Below are 18,577 nucleotides of genomic sequence, written 5' to 3' on the forward strand. Positions count from 1 at the left end.
TCGTCGCCAAATAGCAGGCAGTTGCGTAATGATGTGAACAGAAATTGGCTACCGCAATAAAACAGACATAAAGTTTTACTTCGGTCGTGCGAATAGTATCAAGTGTGTATCTACAACATCTCCAAGAATAAATAAAAAAGTATATTGTACGCATTACAGTTACGTGTTTGGCAATGGGAATCAACTATCGCTTTTTGCGATACAAAGAATCAATTTACTGGGTTGTTTAATAAGTTTTGTCGTTCGATAAAACTTATTGAACAATATGGTACTAGGTTTCTCAATAAGTTTTCGAAATCTCAATAAGTTAAATCGAACGACAAAACTTATTGAACAACCTATTATATCTTTAATGTATTATATCCCTTGTATTCAATTTTTTCTATCTTTAATAATGAAGATTAAGATCGAAGCTTTATGAAAATACGAGATTTTCCGATATCGTACACAGAGTATAAGAAGTAACGGGAAATCTCATTACCAAAATGATCGTGTCAATCTCGGTCATTTACCTTGATCGAACGAAAGTTTCCAATGACCATAGTCAAGCTTTTATCCGATAACGGTATACTGATGTGAATATTTATCATGTAAATGCGAAGAAGTTCATTAATGATATGATACCGAATTATTTACAACGTGGCGCAAATTTATATAAATAAACACGATCTGTTATGCGCTTGTAAAGATCCTAATCCTTTGTTACTTTCAGTTTTTAAATGTCACAACGAAGATCGAGCAAAGGGATAACGAAAATTAAACAAGATTCAACGGATTTGCGATGTCTTATGTATTATTTATAAAACGGTTTAGTAAATATTTTGAAGGTTATCATGGAGAACGATTTTCAATGCTAAAAGCTCATATGGTATTAAAAAATAATACGTTCGACGTGCTAATATTTGCAAAACATGTTAATTTTTAATACTCGAAGCAAGTAGATTTATTTTTTGGATGTTCTAGGTTTTTTCGTATTTGTTAAGATCTCTGTGTACGTTGAAATTATCTAACAAACAAAATAAGCAGTAGATTTATACACTTATTCATATGGACGCTTTGTTGTCAATGATGCGTAATATTGTCAAAGTAAACGTTGAGTGTTTTCATAGGGCTAATACGACACACATGTAGATTTTTTCAAAAAGTAATTTTCTTTTAAAACGGCTAAAAGAAAGTTTCGGTACTCTAAATCTCAAAATTACATCTCGATGAAAATGTAGCCCACTCGATTTGAACGTTCTTAAGAACGTAGCCACGAAATATTCCAACGTTACGTATCCTTCGAAAGAAGTTCCGTTCAAACGTTCTTGCTTCTCAAACATACCATGACCAGACCAAACGATACGAGTCATCGACGATTCTAACCGTTCGTGAATAAACGAAAATGCTAATTTTAAGCGTTGCTCTCGTCGCTGGTCTAAACGTCACCTCGAAGAATCGATTTCGTGGAACAACGATGAGACTTTTCACAGGTCGAGGCGGTGATCGCAAGTGGCACGCGAGGCAAGGTGATATCGGTTATGTTCGACCTCACGGAATTTCTACCTTGTGTATCGGCGTTCAAAGCATACTTAGTCAGCAGAGTCGAACGCCAGGAGTCATTCATTTTGCGAAAGAGAGGCGAGGCGGTGAGGTTCGATGCGCAACGTAGACAGTCCTCGGGACGTACGTTTACCTGGTGTCCCTACCACTTTCTTTGGCCGGTTGGTGGGTACCACGTTCTCGTTACCCACCGTGGTCCATGCTGCACTACCGTTCTACTATCTCCTCATTCACTTCGTGATTCGACAAGATCGAAGAACACGCGCGTATTTCGAGTCACCTACGTGCTGGAACTCTTGAGCTTTTTCGAGAACCAGCGAATCCTGGAACGCGATCCTTCGTACGAAACGAAGCGCGCGATCCGGACAAGTATCTTCGTTTCGTTTCGTTCTCTTTCGTATTTTTTTTTTTTTGTTTTTCTCGTATTCGACGACGCGCCAGAGTGATCGATTCGACGCAGAGATACCTGAATCGCGGAGGTTCGCGAACGAGGTGATTTCGAAAAGTCAGGCGTCGGTGCATTTCACCAATTCGACGAAGTTAGAATTGGTACTGGTCAAGGAGGCGCAGAAAGCGGAAGAAAGAAGAGAGAAACGAGAGAAACACGAGAGAACGAGAGACGTCGTATTTTCGACGATCGAAGGATTATTACGAGGGAAACGCCACTGGTGTCGCGATCGGGAATATTGTTGTCGCGAGAGTCGTACACGGTTGAGAGTTTGGCGTGCACTCGCTAATGTATCGTAAGTGTCGCTAGGTACTTCAACCTTCCTTGGGTTTCATCGATCGATCGGGTCTCGTTTAACGCGAGTCACGAGGGTGAGGATCGATTTCGATTCGAGCGGTGACATCGACGCGCGGGTAAGAGGGTGCGGATTATTTCGAGGTGAGAACGTGGTGGTTCACCAGACCGATCGGGAAAAGAACTCGGCTACCGGTATCGCGATTATCGTACTACGAGCAAGCATGGAAAGGATGCGAATCCGTTAAGGAGGACACACTGCAGGGGGATCGTGACCGAGGGAGAAGCGGCGGATCACATTCTAAACAAGTACGGCCGACGAAATGTGTGTTGCACCTTGGCGATAGAGAAACCTGCCTCGCGTGGTACTCGTCCTTCCATTCGCTCACCTCCACGAAACTGTTGTGTGTTACATAAAGGCCGATTTTACCGGGCAGTTAATGAACCCGGTTTTGCGCGCATACGGGCTACGTCTGTCAGCGACCTTACGTAAGTAAATATGAATAATTTCTCATCCGAAAGCAGCGAAGAATGCGAACGACGTTGCTCGGAATGGTGCAAATAGTACGGTTCGTGCGTGTAATTTCACGATACGTGATTGACAGTCACGTTTATGTATCGCGTTCCCGCGACTTCGAATGGTCTTTGACATCGGTGTCGTTTCGATGATAACTCGATCCGTTGGATAACCGTACGAACGAGTTTTCGTGGAAACGGTCTCGCGCTCCTCGTAACTTTGTCCCGTTTTATGGTGATTACACAAAGGGAGGAGTCAGAACAAACGTTCGTTACTCTTACGCGTGTGCTCGATGATTTTGATATATTTTACGTTAGGTTACGTTTTACGCGCTCAAATTTTCTACCGGGTTTTGGAAACTCGTTTACTTCGTTTGTAATTGTTCTATTGCTTTCTTCGTTGTATTCTGAAACTTTTAAGCGTGCGCTTGTCACGCAGAATGTTAGGGAAAGATGATTCAAATGTTTGCGTGTAATTGCTCAACGAATCGTATAACAAATTTCTTTTTATACGCAAACAGAATTTCCACGTGAAACATTTTGCACCCATTGACAGTTTATCGCAAGCTTATACATTTTCTATGTTTTTAACAGTTTGTACGCGTACGAACGCATCGTGGGTATTTTGAAATAATATTCCGATACACTTAGCTACCTGTGGGGAATGTCTCCGCAGGTATAAGAAACTTCGAATCGAACATAAATACGAGGTGAATATAAAGGGTTCATGTGGATAAATGACAGGTAGAACATTCTATGCGTATTTTCCAAAGGTGCATATTTATTACATATCGGTCGAATGACAACTTGTCCATTACGAGTTGACTTTTCAAAACGATAGGTAACAATTAACGACAGGGATCAATTATTTAGTGCAACGTCAATTTCATCCATATTTTGCCAGATAAAAAAAATTAATATCTATCAAAGGAAGCATAAAAGTTTTGAATGTTTCTTCATGCAACGATAATACGCGATCAGTTTAGAGAGTGACGTGAATCAAACCTTTTCAAACTGGATCACTTGTAAAAATACAAACGGAAGTTTGTATAAGAGAAATTAATCGATTTAACCCGAGAAACGAAATTTCTTTCCACGCGAGCTGTGACGTACTCGCGAATTCTTTCTTCAAAAAGGAAACTTTGTAAGGAATTTATTTCTCAAACATTTATATTGACACGTCAAACTTGGTGAAACTTCATTGTAATTACGAAAATATTTAAGTAGCTACTGACAGCGTTATGAGACTCTTGATGGATTTTTACTTGCTTTTCAATTATCATGGTCCTTATAATGCGAGCCTTGACATCAAAATTGCAACACGATGATAGAAAAAAAATAAACAGTATTCTCCAAATAATCTGTACACCACAATCTCGATGCAACGCGTTTAATGTGAATTATAGAAAAATATAACTTTTTCCTTTTTTTCTGTACACGATCAGCGTCGCATCAATTGTATCCAGATGGTTATTAGCTACGATGGTTTAATATCGCGTACTTTCGTTCTGCATCTGTCTACGGATATTACGTAACGCGGAAAAGATATTTCAGGTAATTAAAAAGGAATACGATCTTTTACCGTGAACAATTCGAAAGAGGGTATATCTGCCATAGAAATTTCACTTGCTGAACCAGACTCATTTGCATCGACGTATACAGCACGTATATCTCGTTGCATTCGATTCGATACGATTTATTATGTATGTAAAATATACATGAATCGATGTACCATGAATACATACAGATTAACGTATCTTATCATCGTAGGATTAATGCCATTTATATATTTACTCTGAAAAGTAAAGTTTCGGCATAGATTAGAATAATCCGCGCTACGTGCGTACGTGTTACATACAAGGGGTTACAAAATGGAATATGACCTTTCACCTTAACGAATACCGTAAAGTTCAAGTAAAATTTCTTCCCATTTATTACGTACGTAGGTATGTACTTTTCTGAAATGGTGTTAAACTCTTGCCGCGGTGGCTTTCTACGAATTAAAAAGTAAATATTTACCTCGTAACTGACGCTTCCGAATTTGTTACATCATTGTCAATCACTCTATTATTTTTTTTTCTTATTTAAATAACCAACGTTGTCTGTAACGTTGTTTCTCAAATTTATTTGAAGTGAACGAAAGTTTTAAACGTTCTTAATGTATATGTATCTTACGAAAGTAAAAAATATTATATTCAGTATAACGTTCTCCATTGATTTTTTGTTTCTCATACGAGTCATAATTTTTTCCTTAATTTTATTTCCAGTAATGTGAGTTAAGGTTGTAAACTCTATCGATGGTTTTTATTAAGCGTACCTTCGAACATCCAATTAGGTGAGATCAAGTGGTCCATGCACCACTTTCTGTTTTTCTACGTGTAACAGTATCCAGCCACGGTAACAAACGATTATACTTTTTAACTTGTAAGGAACTATCGAAGCGGACTTACCTCCTTATTGTTTACTTGGACATGTTTTATTCTGTTATTACACGGTACGTTAAATCGAACTACGGGAACTATTATTTGATATTTAGAGCAAGTTCAACTGCTTCGCAGTGTTGATCAGTCACTGCCAATCGTTTAAGCGTCATGGTAAATGTCAAATATAATTATTAAACGTTTAACACTGTTTCAGATTTCCCAAACAACTACACGTTTTTCACACATTGAGAGAAATATATTTTTATCAAATGAAAAGGGCAAGGAATCGTATGTTTTTAAATCATTATGACAAATTCATTTTTCGTTAACAAATCGTTAAATCATCTTGCAAATTTCAAGAAGAGTTTTGGCAAAGATTACAATATTCTCAGATTGTACATTTTTCTGTATCAAATTATTATGTAAGACACGCAAAAATGTAGAAATAATGAAAGTTATGAAAGTCACTTTAATGAATGTTTCGTAAAAGTGACACTTTTTATGAACCCATAATTCTTAATTACTTGTCTGCTTAAGTTATGTAACAAATCTGTTGAATTTATAACGATCAATTATTTTAATACGGTGTGTTCAATGTGAATCACGACAAAACCTAGTATCAATGAAGTTAACACAAAAGATTATCAAATTATTGTTATTTAATCGAATGAAATTATGTTTGGTAACCAAAACGATAAAAAGTAAAGTAAAAGGAGTAATGTGAACCCTGGAACAAAAAGTTTTAGATTGATTTTCGCAATCTTTAATTGTGTAAAAAGCGAAATAAAAAAATATTGTATCTTTTTGAATCGATCACTATAAAAAAAAAAAAAAACTTAAGAGGAAAGTGATCACAGTACGTGGCATTTCGAAAACGTTCGCGAAAATGGCATTAAAATGGAGTTACATAAAATAAGATGCTAAAGGTAGAGCAACATCCAGGGGAAAAAAGAAACTCAACTTTCTCTTTATTTTTAAGTACCTCGGTAACGCAATGCATTTTTAGACCTTTCAAGTTGTAAGTCAAAATAAATTTGACATATCGAAATGCGTCCTATTATATAATCTCAAATATACGTTAACGTGTATGTTCAGCTCATAACATTTGAACGTGACTTTGTTAACTGTATTATTTGCTTACTGTTTACATACCCTAACTGCAGACTATACAGTATACAGAATTTTCCAGATTTTTAAAATCATAGAAAATTAGCAGCGCGTTAAAAATACATTTTTCAAAAATATACGAAATTTGAAAAAAATTTACACACACAGTACACATTCGTAAATACTATTGAAAATAAATAGTGAAAATAATCAAGTTTTCCACATTTATCCTGAATCACACACTTGTGAAACAAAAAGTGATCCAGAATGTATTGATTCTAATGTCCAGAGGAAAACTGTTTTTATCCTTCGTGAAAGAGACGAAAAACACAGAAAAAATGATTTGTCACTCGTTTAGGTTTCCTGTACGAGAAAAATCTACGAACCGTTTATTTAAAAAACGGTACCTTATTCAGGTCGTATATAGATATCTTGGGAACAAATGATTAAAAACATCGAGTTCGTTTCCCTTGAATTTGACAGTTATTATTACTTAATTAATTAGAAAAATTAATTTTAATTGTCTTACAGAATTTATTTAAAATATATAAAAAGATATTTACTTGTGTAAAGTTATTTGTGTTATTGGAGATGTACTTAATATCATTAATTCACTGTCACGAAGATTCCTTGAACGATGCTCTGAGTAGTTAACGCATACGCGGAAAGTGTCTTTGCAGAAACAATTTCCGGATGCCTTAAAGTAGGATTACTTGTCATTAAAACCAGTTGGTCTTTCTTTGAACTACAAAGTTTCTTTCCGCAGACTCGATGCCCGTAACGTTCTACCTGTAATCTGCTTCTTCAAAACTAGTCTATACGAACCAGACGTCCTTCAGCTTTTCTTTCGTCTACCGATACTTTTAATCTTCTGCGTTACATTTCTCCATTCTTCGTTCAATTCTAATATGGTCATTCCACGTTCAATCGATCACTTTTTGCAATCTAGTTTAGGAATTTTTACAAAACTGAAATACATTGTAGTCCGTGCAAAATTAAATAGGGTGTAAAGTCATCACTTTGTAAATTTTGAAGTTTGAAGTCTTTGCATATTTTCGCGAAATTATCAACCGTGTTAAGTTCTCTTTTATTTCGTTTCCTTCACTAAGAATGGCTTTATGGGATTCATTTTCCATTAGTCAGAACAATTGTTCGCACAACGCGGAGATGATAAATAAATTTCTAATTTTGTAAACTCCAGGTCGAAGTACATCGGTTAAAAATTCTGATAAATATGCCCTGATTGTTCGAAACTTTCTTCGCTAAATATGTAATTTATAAACTGGGTATTTCATAATTAACATCCCAATGAACTGTTAAAGGTCACGGCACGGGATGTTTCAGGTAACTGACCCACGAGCTCCGTTGCTACGGTCGGACAACCATACTGCTTATGCTGTATACAAATATTGTTTCATTGATATTTACAATAAAATTTGAAATCGGCAAGTCTCGTGGTTTATATTAATTTAAGTAAGGCACGTATCCGTGATTATTTATTCCGCGTAATAAAATGCTTTTTGTTTCCCTTTTACTTACCTTTTATTCACAATTTTTTTACAAAGAAGGAATAAACTAAGTGGTTGTCGGGATTTTACTAAATTAAAACTTTTCCCCAATAGACTTCTACATATATATATGACCAAGTATTATATTTGAAAGTATTTCAGTCTTCGAGAAACTTTCGTGTGGTGTGTTTCTGCTTTCTATAAATCCGTGAGTGCATTTTTCAAGATGGCGAATTAGAAGTGTAACGATCTCCGCAATTAGGAGAATCGTCGTCGACATAAAAAGAAAAAAACAACTATTTGGAGAGTGACATTGAAAATGAGCGAACCATTTCCAATTTTTATGGAAGGTGCGTAAATCTGTGACGGTTGTCGCGTGAAATTACACCGTGAGAAAAAAACGGAACGAAATTGCATTATCTGAACCAAGACCATCTCGAAAGTCACCGGTGGTGAATACTATATTAACGATATCTCGATAGAAAGCAAGTCGATATCGATCGATCGCGGTGAGTTTCGATATTTTCTTTTATTTGTGTGTAATAATTTAAGATTTAAGAAACGAACAATCGAAGAATTAGTTACTATGAAACTTCTTCTGTTCAAGATGTATATTTCATATTTCTGTTCAGAAGTTGTAGTTTATTAACGGGTCTGTTTTTCAAAACGACACACACTTGCAACAAAAATTTGCATCGTTTTGTGCCTTCGTATTAGGACACATGGACTAATGAAAAAATAAACATTTTAAAAGATACACATTTGAAATAATGAATGCGCGAATAGTATAGCATACTTTCAATGCAGTCGTAAAAGAAAATCGCAATCGTGGCCAGCATTAAAATGGTAGATACGACGAGAGCCGTGGTATTAGGAGTACTTACGAAACGTGTTTGCTTTCTAGCAAAAGACTATTTTGTTTGCTATTGCAAAGATACGTGGACACAGGAGAGGTCAAATGTGTTACTGACTGATGAAAGAGGATCATCGATTGTACAGAAATTTCACAATATTAACCACATGGATCGAGCGAACAAAGCGAATTACCTGCCAAGTTCATTATTAAAAGATCACTTTACAGATGAAATTAAACGAAATATTTGAATAACTTAAAACTATGTACAGATACATTATATATGTTAAACGTATACAAAATATACAAAAATTGAATATTCATTATAATTCTAATCAATTTTTCTACGAAAAATTCTAGTATTTTAAACAAATATTACACGATAATATTTCCATACAATTTTGTTCTTGTTGCTTTTGTTACCATTCAATTTACAGCTCTAAAGAGAACACGATTTTGAATCCGTATTAAGAAATTACGTATTAGATTTATTATAATTTCAGTACTAAAAATGTTATTAGAATACTAACATACACCTATGTTCTTAGTAACGAATTTACGATAAGTAATTATAATTTACATTTAACGAAAATAATCTGAATTTGCGTAGTACCTTTTAATGTCATAACGTAATATCACTCAACATCGCGAATAAACAATTCGTGTTATACTTCACTAACAAGATAATCAATGCAATCAAACGAATAATCGTTTTCGTAATAACATTTTTAAGTCAGAAGTTGTTTTTATATAATACTGTCACTATCCGTATGACAGCTTTTGACGAGAAATCAAAATTCACTTTCAAAAAGTTATGCACGTATTTTTAATCTGAAATTGGACGTTCTGGTGAACGTAGGATGGGGCCCAAGGTTCTCAATGAAAGCAAACTCGCAAAAACTTAACCGGATTTTGTTCGGTCACATAACTGCCCGTGAAAGTTCATTAATTCAAAGACGATTCAAACTGCAACGGGTCAGACATTTGCCTCGAGGGCTCGAAAATCTGGCCGAGTGTATCGTCGTTAACTCGTTCTTACGTAACGCGAAAGAAATATTGGACCTGGTGGTTTCACCAGCGATTGAAACACGAGTTAGGGGCAACTGAACTTGGAACATTTTAGCTCGCTAATGGCATACCAATGGCTCGTGTTGCAGCCCCGTTGAGCTCGATTTCTTGCAGTCCTGTGACAATTCTGCATTTGGGTGAAAAAAAAGCACCGATCCTCTTGGTAATCGTGTAAATTGTTCGGTGAATTTCTTTCAATTTTCTAACTCATTTAACCAGGAGAATACAAAATCTATTTAAGCTTATCAAAAAAGAAATTAGTTCGTGAATCAATCAATATTGAAACTAAAAAATGAACTAAATATGTTTAAAATAAAACGTTAGGTTCAAAATGATAACAAAATATATTTGTACATTTGTTGAGAGATGTGTTTCGTTAAGTTAATTTGTCATTTGTTGTGACGTGTGTTTGTCATTTGTTAAGTTAATTACATTTCTCTGTATTACATTCTTCTGATCCATCTTGGATCGAGTCCCTATATAGACGTTAAAAACAAACCGAAAACACTGCAACAGAGTATCAAGAAAACTCGATTCGATGTGTCTAGTTACTTTCACATTTTCCTTCGATTCGGTAAAAATGAATTGTCGTAAAATAAATTCCTCGCGACGAGAAACCCTCTTAAATCGATTCAACCGTACAATTTGTTGCGAGTACAATAACAAACTATACCTTTGATGATGTTACAGATCAGGTACAGGATAATTTTGAACGTCATTCGTGTACGAAATTAATGTTCATAGAATGTAAAGAGGACAAAAATAACGAATCTGTGGTTTTAGATCGAAACCACAAGACCAGGATAAATACTTCCGTGTTAGTCCTTTCTACAATGCATGGAATTTCTATCCTCTCCGAGTTTCCAACAAGTTCTACGTAGCAATGTAACACGCTTTACGTGCAGACATCTATTCCGCTCGACATAATACTTTGCTTTGAATTGTTGAACGAGAATCTGCTAATTATTTATCGTGTTAACGACCTTACCGATTTCAACGACCGTAAAGTATGTTAGAAGGGGAAGATCAGCGAGTAGCCTCAACGCATGATTAAACGTTGCTCGTATCTAGTTTTGAAGCTGCACGCGTTCAAAGATAAAAGGGAAATAATACAGTAAGCGATTAAAATTTACTTTCACGCTCGAATTGTTTAATAATATCGTTATTATCTTGAACTTAGATCCAGACTCAAGCCAGACAATTACTCTTCGCTCGGCGATCACTCATGGACCTCTCCCTTTTGACATACTTTAAAGTCATTGAAATCTGTGAGATCGATGTAACAGAATCTTATATGAAACACATTTGACTGCACAACTTTTATTTATCTATTTTCTTTTACGTTACTTATTTTGCAACACTTTACACGTATATAAATGAATTTTATACGGATGAGAGCTACTGTTTTTAATTATAAACAGTAAACGGATCGTAAATGTTAAATAGAAAGTAGTTTAAGAAGGAAACAATGGATTGATTAAAAACTCGTTACAGATGTATGAAATGGAAAACCATTATATCATACGGCGTACGATTGTCAATTTTCTATCGATTCGCACATTCGTTGCTTATAAAATGTACAATGCATAGAGTTTTCGTATCCGCGAGCAATTATGCAGATTGTTGATTCAATTAAGATTTAATTGACAAACGTCAACGTAACCGATTAAGAGAGAGATCCAAGGCATTGCGTGCAATGAAAATTGAAATTTTGCAAGAAATGATCCGTAATGATTCTTCAAAACAATTTATTACCACCACTATCGTGAAAGCGTTTCCTTCTCGTCTCGCTGCTCATACTAGTACAAGTCGTATCAACGGCCGCAATATAATGTGCACATCAAGCTAGATTGTTACTGCAATCTGGCGTACAATTTACCGCAAGGCGGTAGCACGAACGGATGCTAATGCACGATGTAAATGAGATGTTCGATTGGGCTAACACTTAACCGAGGAATGCATGAGAATATGCAACCTGGCTACGAAAGTGATATTGTAACTATTCAAGGAAGACGCTGACAAAAAAATTAACCCTTCATTGTCGACGATTCGTGCAAATCTCATTTCTGAGATAATCACTCGGAGAAGATTGCTCGGATAGATGGAAATATTCTTATACAAATTAAGTAACCACAAAGTTAAAGTAACTGTTGCCGTATTGTCACGTACGATCTCTTACGGAATGAGGAATTAACATTATTAAGAGCATATTGCAATTGCAACATTAAAGCACTTCTGAGGTTATTATTATGCTGAAATTCTACACAATAATTTCACTATTATTAGTCTGGTGTCCTTTTTAATACAATACATTTATTCACCAAGTGTTACAAATTTCTATCAAAAGTGGAACTCGTTAGGACATTTAACTGAAATTGTTGCGATGTTTAGAAAACTGAGATTTTGTGCACGTTAAGATACTTAATTATTGCTTTTTCTAAAGAAATTTTTCTTCGTTCTTCCACGTTGAAAGTTCAAAAAGATTCTGTCTTTTTTTTCACATTTTCTTGACGATTTAGGCGTTAGAATCATGTTTGTCCATCGCGTTCCGGAAGTAAGATACGAAGAAAAACGTTATATTTATTTTGTCACCTAAAATCAACATTTTTACACTTTTTTCAATATTTAATGTTCACCGTTTCTGAAACCGTAGTTTCGAGAAAATCACGTTTGCGTTTAAGGTTACACATTTTTCCCGTACAAACTTTACTATTAAAATTTCCACCGCAAGAAGTTAATCTCTGGCACGAATAACTAAACGTTGAAACAAACAAAAAAAAATGATTCTATATATATATTTACGTGCACAGTGTTCAATTGCCATTTCGTCCATTATTGGAATTTTTCGATAAATCGGAGCTCACAGTGCGTGAGAAAACTCGCGGCCGTTTGAATACGCAAAAATGACCAAAGATGGTAATTTCGAAGATCTTTAGGCCCGACAATCAGCACTGTTTCTCGTTGGAATTTTTCTTGCAAATTCACCGAAATTATTGCACCACGAAAAGTGTCCATCTGCTCATATCGCCCCCTGTGATTTCACTTCTTTTGGAAACACCGAACGGTTGTGAAAGCACGATCTGGTTTATGTTCTCGGTGCAATAACAAAAGGAAATGTGCGTCATACTTGTTTCTATCCCCACCATTCGACACAAATGGAAAGTCTGGAATCACAGTTCCTCCTTCGTAAATCAACGGCCTGTGAACTCTATCTCGAGCAGTCCATTCGTCCTTGCGGTCATTGCATTTCCGCTGCGCTAGCCGCTAACGGATATAAAACAATACGCGTTTTTCTTATGAAAACGGTTTGTTGGAAACGACGACCAAATCCACGAGGAAATCTTCAATAATCTGCTTGGCTGCTTTGGTCAACCTTTGAAGGCCTATGACGTAGCAAAAATTACTAGACACTGTCCACATTCCCCTTATACGGGTTACCACATTCCGCTTAACCTGGGAATCATCTTTCCAGCTCCCAGCTATAACTGTTTGAATATATATCCTGCTTATTTCGTATCATTGTAGGTAACTATTATACAGTGAATCCTCGAGTTACGCGGTCTCGAGTTACGAGGATCCGTAGATACGCGGTTGTGTCCTCATCACTTACGTCCTTACATATATATATATATATGTATATTGTACATATATATTTATATATCGAGTCAAGTGTTCTTTTTTTCATTTTTCTCCACACGAACAATTTCTATTTCAAATATTTATTTCAAGATAGATATCCAACAAACATTGAATTAACAAAAACCAAATGTGAAGTATGTTAGAGTGTCAAATGGTTACCAGTATTTATTACTATATGATTACCAATTGCAATATTTCGAAATTAAAACGATATTTCAGGGATAAACAGTATTGAAACAATTCTACTAAAATTTCAACGTTAGATTCGAATTTTAATTTCATTTCTAAATATATCGCAATGTAATAACGTAAAGGTTAAACTTGTTTGCCCTTGTGGGTATTCAAGATATATATACCTGATCGAGTAGTCTAGTATTACTTACGTATTTAATTTCTCTTTTCGTGTTAGATCGCAGAATGTTTCTTCCTACTTTGAAATCTTTCATATATCATTTATTTCATTTATTAGTATATTTGTTACTGTTTTTAAAAATGTAACCACACTTGTTTCATTTATGTTCCTGGACAGAAAATATTATTACAATCCTCACCGTTCCTCGCAACAAAAGAAACAAACAATAAATATGTAACAGCGAATAGAAGATAATTTATGGAACATCAAACGTCCTTAGGCAATCGTTTAGGTTTGTCTGTGTACAGATCCAGCACTGATTACAACGTTAAGGATTGAAAGTACCGCGTAGCGTATTTGTAGCAGTAAATTTAGGCTGAAATGCGTTGCACAAAATCACTGTTATTGCCAAATTTCAGAAATCGTTCACGCTCCAAATGCGCAAGAAATGACAGACTTCAAACGCGCTCGTGCTTTACTATTATACTTTCTCCGAAATTTTCTACGCGATTTAAGTAGAGTAATATTGATATCACTTTGGAGTAAGTCATTGAATAAATGTCTTCTTCCTTTGACACTTTTTTCTAACTAAATTGACAATGGAGTTATAACTCGAAACAATTAAGTGAATCACCCTGTATACATTGGACACTGATTGTGAGACATACTGTGTATGGTTATTCACGGTATTTGTGATAGCAATTAAGTCAAATAGCAATACCTTAAACGTACTGATGCACACTATAATAGGTTGCTCAATAAACGACAAAACTTATCGAACAACCTAGTATATGGCCATTCGCGGTATTTGCTATGACAATTAAGTCGAATTAAATATTAATACCGTAAATATATATATTTACTTGTATCTAATCTTAGAACACGTTCTTGTTACTTCGAACTTGATTGGTGTTACGTTATCTACTATTTACAAGAACAGGAAGCAAAAGCAGATGTTTATATCGAATTTATCGTGCATCAACTTGTAACGATTCAGGCTATTCAATGTTACTGAAGGTCAATTGCAAAGAAGAATATTTTATTTCGATGAATGAATTCAACGATTCAATTTGACAATTCACATGTACACTGTTAATACAAGTGTTCTAAAATCGTGATCTTAAAAACGTAACATACGATGAAGTAAATTAAGACGACAAATACTCCAAATTTCATTCGCATCTAGAGTAGCACAAATTCTTTTCAAGTGTCATTGTATACTTGTTGATTTAATTTATCCTACAAATGAAAAGTGACGATGTCGAAACTAGGTGAACATGAAAACCAGTTTCAATCTTTCTGTAAAGAGAAACCATAATTGTGCAGGGTACTTTTTGTGTTAATACCACATGGATTCTCAAGGGCGTACAATGGATTATTTATTAATAATTGTGATCTAAATTCTGTTAATGATTGTGCATACTTGTCAAAGAGGAATACAAAGAAATGGATATTTTTTTGTCAGTATCGAAAACCTAAACTTTTCAACGAAACTAACGATAATATGTTCGTATCAAAGGTTCGTACCACATGCGTGCGTATGTACACATATCATAAAAATTATTAATATTATTATAAATAATAATTGTAATTGACAAACTTCGGTAAAATTATCGATTAAAACAATATGTTTACTTGCATTCGAACTAATTTTAAATTGCTTTGTATATTTTACAATGGTCATTGTAGCTATGTGTAACGCAGATAATGGGATATTATATTATTATGAAATAAATGTGTTTCTACTTTCTCAGACACGGAACTATCTAGGACGTGAATAAATACTAAGTACTTGTGCTAATAAGTAGTGAAAGTGTGTGTACTACCAGTTTTCATAGTTGATTTTTTTTTGCTTTAAATTCTTCATATAATTTTATATCATTCAACCTTTAACCTTGTTGTTTCTCTCGGGTTTAGTTGACCTAAGGTGACTTTCATATATTACGAAAAGACTATTTATTTTCACTTTTTACGACAATACTTTTTTCTTTCACCTTAATTTCCATTTCTAAGAATTTATTTCTGAGTATTCGTATCGGTTAATAAATAAAAATCATTTTCGATCATGTTGAATAAAATAGTAAGATTAAAGTTTTGATCCTCAAGTTTGTTGTACGTCTTGAAAAGTGGTGACAGATATTTTTTTCAAAAAGAGGTATACACATGTATTAACTTTATTATTACTACACAATAATAAATCGCGAATTTCGGTTTAAAATCTACATTAATCGGAAGATGTGTTGGAGACAAGTTTCACTATGGCCTTAGGCACAGTTTCACGTACAGTTAGTGGGGTAGATACGGTGAAAACGTAAATTAAATGAGGCGTGAAGAAAGGTGCATGCAATAAGTTCGATCAAACAAAAATAAAAAGAAACAAGCAAGGTTACCTTTTCCTTTTCTTGCATTAACTGGCATTGACTAACCTGTTCGATGGCCAAATCGAGAATTTCAAATTTCATAGCACTTGAGTATATCTCCTTCTACTGTACCTAGTTGCAATTTACTGTTGAAAGCGGCTTGTGTAAACGAATAATTTTATAAGGTACTTTCTTAAATTAAACCTCGTAGAAATCAAATAATTTTTGCACGAATAATTCTTACGTTTTATTAACACGTGACCTTTTTAAAAAAGATATATATTTTTTCGAGAAATCCGGATAAAAATACAATAATTGTTTTAATCATCAAATTGTATCGTCGAATGTGTATACGTATTAAGTTTGATGAACAAATTTTGTTATAATATACACTAAAAATACACTACGCGATTACGTTACACGAGATTTCCCAAAGTTACAATATTGCAACTGTTTACGCGGCTGTTGCAAGTTTATCGGATAATCCTCAATAATATTAATGACGTAATCAATGAGGAATCGATAAACCTAAAAGACAGTTATGCAATATAAACGACAAACAACTTTCTTTTTCATAACGAAAGTTGTACGGATACAAGCATAAATAATTGCGTGACTGTTCCCCCTTAACTCATTGCGGTTAACACCTTAACGATCAATTATCGTTTTTACACGATTGAAAATAATACTCGATCTAGCGCAAGATATCTAAAGGTATTATTAGGTATACGACTATATCGATTCGTCCAAAATCGAAGAATTTATCCAATCTCGTTTTTTTAGCTTTCTAATACTTTACGCACCAGAGTTATTCATTATAATAAATTAAGCACCATTAATTGGAACACATGGAACAAATGAACGAAAATTTAATAAAATTCGATGGCACACAATCAAAAATATCTTTATCGTAAATAGTAATTGATAACTGTTATTAACAAATATTTTTTATTCTTGGTGTGTCAAAGACAAGAAAATTAATTACAGTAAAGGAAGTATACAAATGTATAAGAAGTATAGAAGGTCATTTTTTTTTTAAGGAATTAGAATTTATTTTTTTAGACATTTATCTTAAACGTTTGGAAGATACGATTAGAAAATAATCGATTTTAATATAAGTTTAAAAATAATAATTATGTATAATATTATTTTATTTTATTTGAACTGTGTAACATATATTTGTTATTACAATAATGTTTCGTAATTTGATTTTACCGTTAATATTCGTATATTGACATTCACGATATTACATTTACGTAAGCTTTGCAACCTAAATTTTGATAAAATGATTATTCCAGTTTCGCTAAAATATGCGATCGACATAATCACGTCGTGAGATTTACAATTTTGAAATTCACTACATTTACGATCACAATTACAAACTACGTACTGTATAAAACGAAACATAGTTAAAGGTTTCTAAACGGTACTAATTGCGCGACCCGTGAGACGAGTACAAGTTTTTGTTATCAGTACCTTTTATAATTTACACGTGCGTTGCTGATCAAACTGTCATTAGTTTTATTTCCTAGTAAAGAAAATGTCACTTTTTGTATTGTAATCATCCTGTAGAGGAAAGAACGCAATTATTTAGTTTGTTTTAAACAAACAAAGCATAATAACAAGAATAATAAATATTTACACGATCTTGTGTGAAATACAATCTCTATGTACAGGACTTTGTTTCTGAAAAAATCGGTTCATCATTTAACGCATTCAAATCGTAGAATCCACACTCTTTGTTAGTCTCTTCTTTTGAACATAATTGATGCCACTATGCAGGATGTTACCGAATGAGTAGTATTCTCTCATTTCTCTATATATGCACTATTATACTCTATATGCACACAAACTTTCATTAAAACCAGTCTTACAGATAAGAAGAATTTCCTTATAATACAACGTGAAAATATTTTTTGGAGCCACTCTCTCTCTATTGGTTCAGAAGATTATTTTATATACAGGGTGTTACCAGATGAATGATACCATTGAGAAAGTAATGATTTTACATGTGAGAATAAGTCGAAAAAAAGGAATAACATTTTTCCGTTTGAAGTGGTACTCAATGGTACCACTCGTTTTGTAACACCTCACCCAGAAAGTGTTCTGATTTATACCAATAGACCATTGTTGAATATTTTACACTGTCAGTTCGATTATTCACAAACTGAATATTTGAACGTTTAAACGATATTCTGATAAATGATAATCTGCTGTAAATTGCAAAAGTACTTTACGCAGAACTCTGAATTCGATGCTTTGCTTAAAAATGTCCGTTTGGAGTTACGTGCTTTAATTGACGTCGATTTATCTTTATGTTTCAGGGAACGACAACTCGAGAATCAATAGTGAGCGCGCAATCTTGGGGGAAAATTGCGGGACAACGTTACAGACAAAAATAGGAGAGGAAAGTTTTTACTCGAATGAAGACGACAGTGAAAGTGTAGAAGAAAGGGATAAGAAAAAT

At 34.3% G+C, this 18,577-nt stretch overlaps 1 protein-coding gene across 1 annotated transcript; it reads left to right on the forward strand.

Moving 5' to 3' along the window:
• The first annotated feature begins 1,384 nt into the window (after window positions 1–1,384).
• On the forward strand, window positions 1,385–18,576 carry LOC143144921 (uncharacterized). The gene is made up of 3 exons (XM_076307803.1): window positions 1,385–1,628; window positions 2,434–2,773; window positions 18,435–18,576. The coding sequence occupies exons 1-3, from the start codon at window positions 1,385–1,387 to the stop codon at window positions 18,457–18,459; spliced, it is 609 nt and encodes a 202-aa protein (XP_076163918.1). The 3' UTR covers window positions 18,460–18,576.
• Window position 18,577: the final 1 nt, after the last annotated feature.

The sequence above is a fragment of the Ptiloglossa arizonensis genome, chromosome 3 (genome assembly GCF_051014685.1).
Source record: "Ptiloglossa arizonensis isolate GNS036 chromosome 3, iyPtiAriz1_principal, whole genome shotgun sequence".
Taxonomy (NCBI): domain Eukaryota; kingdom Metazoa; phylum Arthropoda; class Insecta; order Hymenoptera; family Colletidae; genus Ptiloglossa; species Ptiloglossa arizonensis.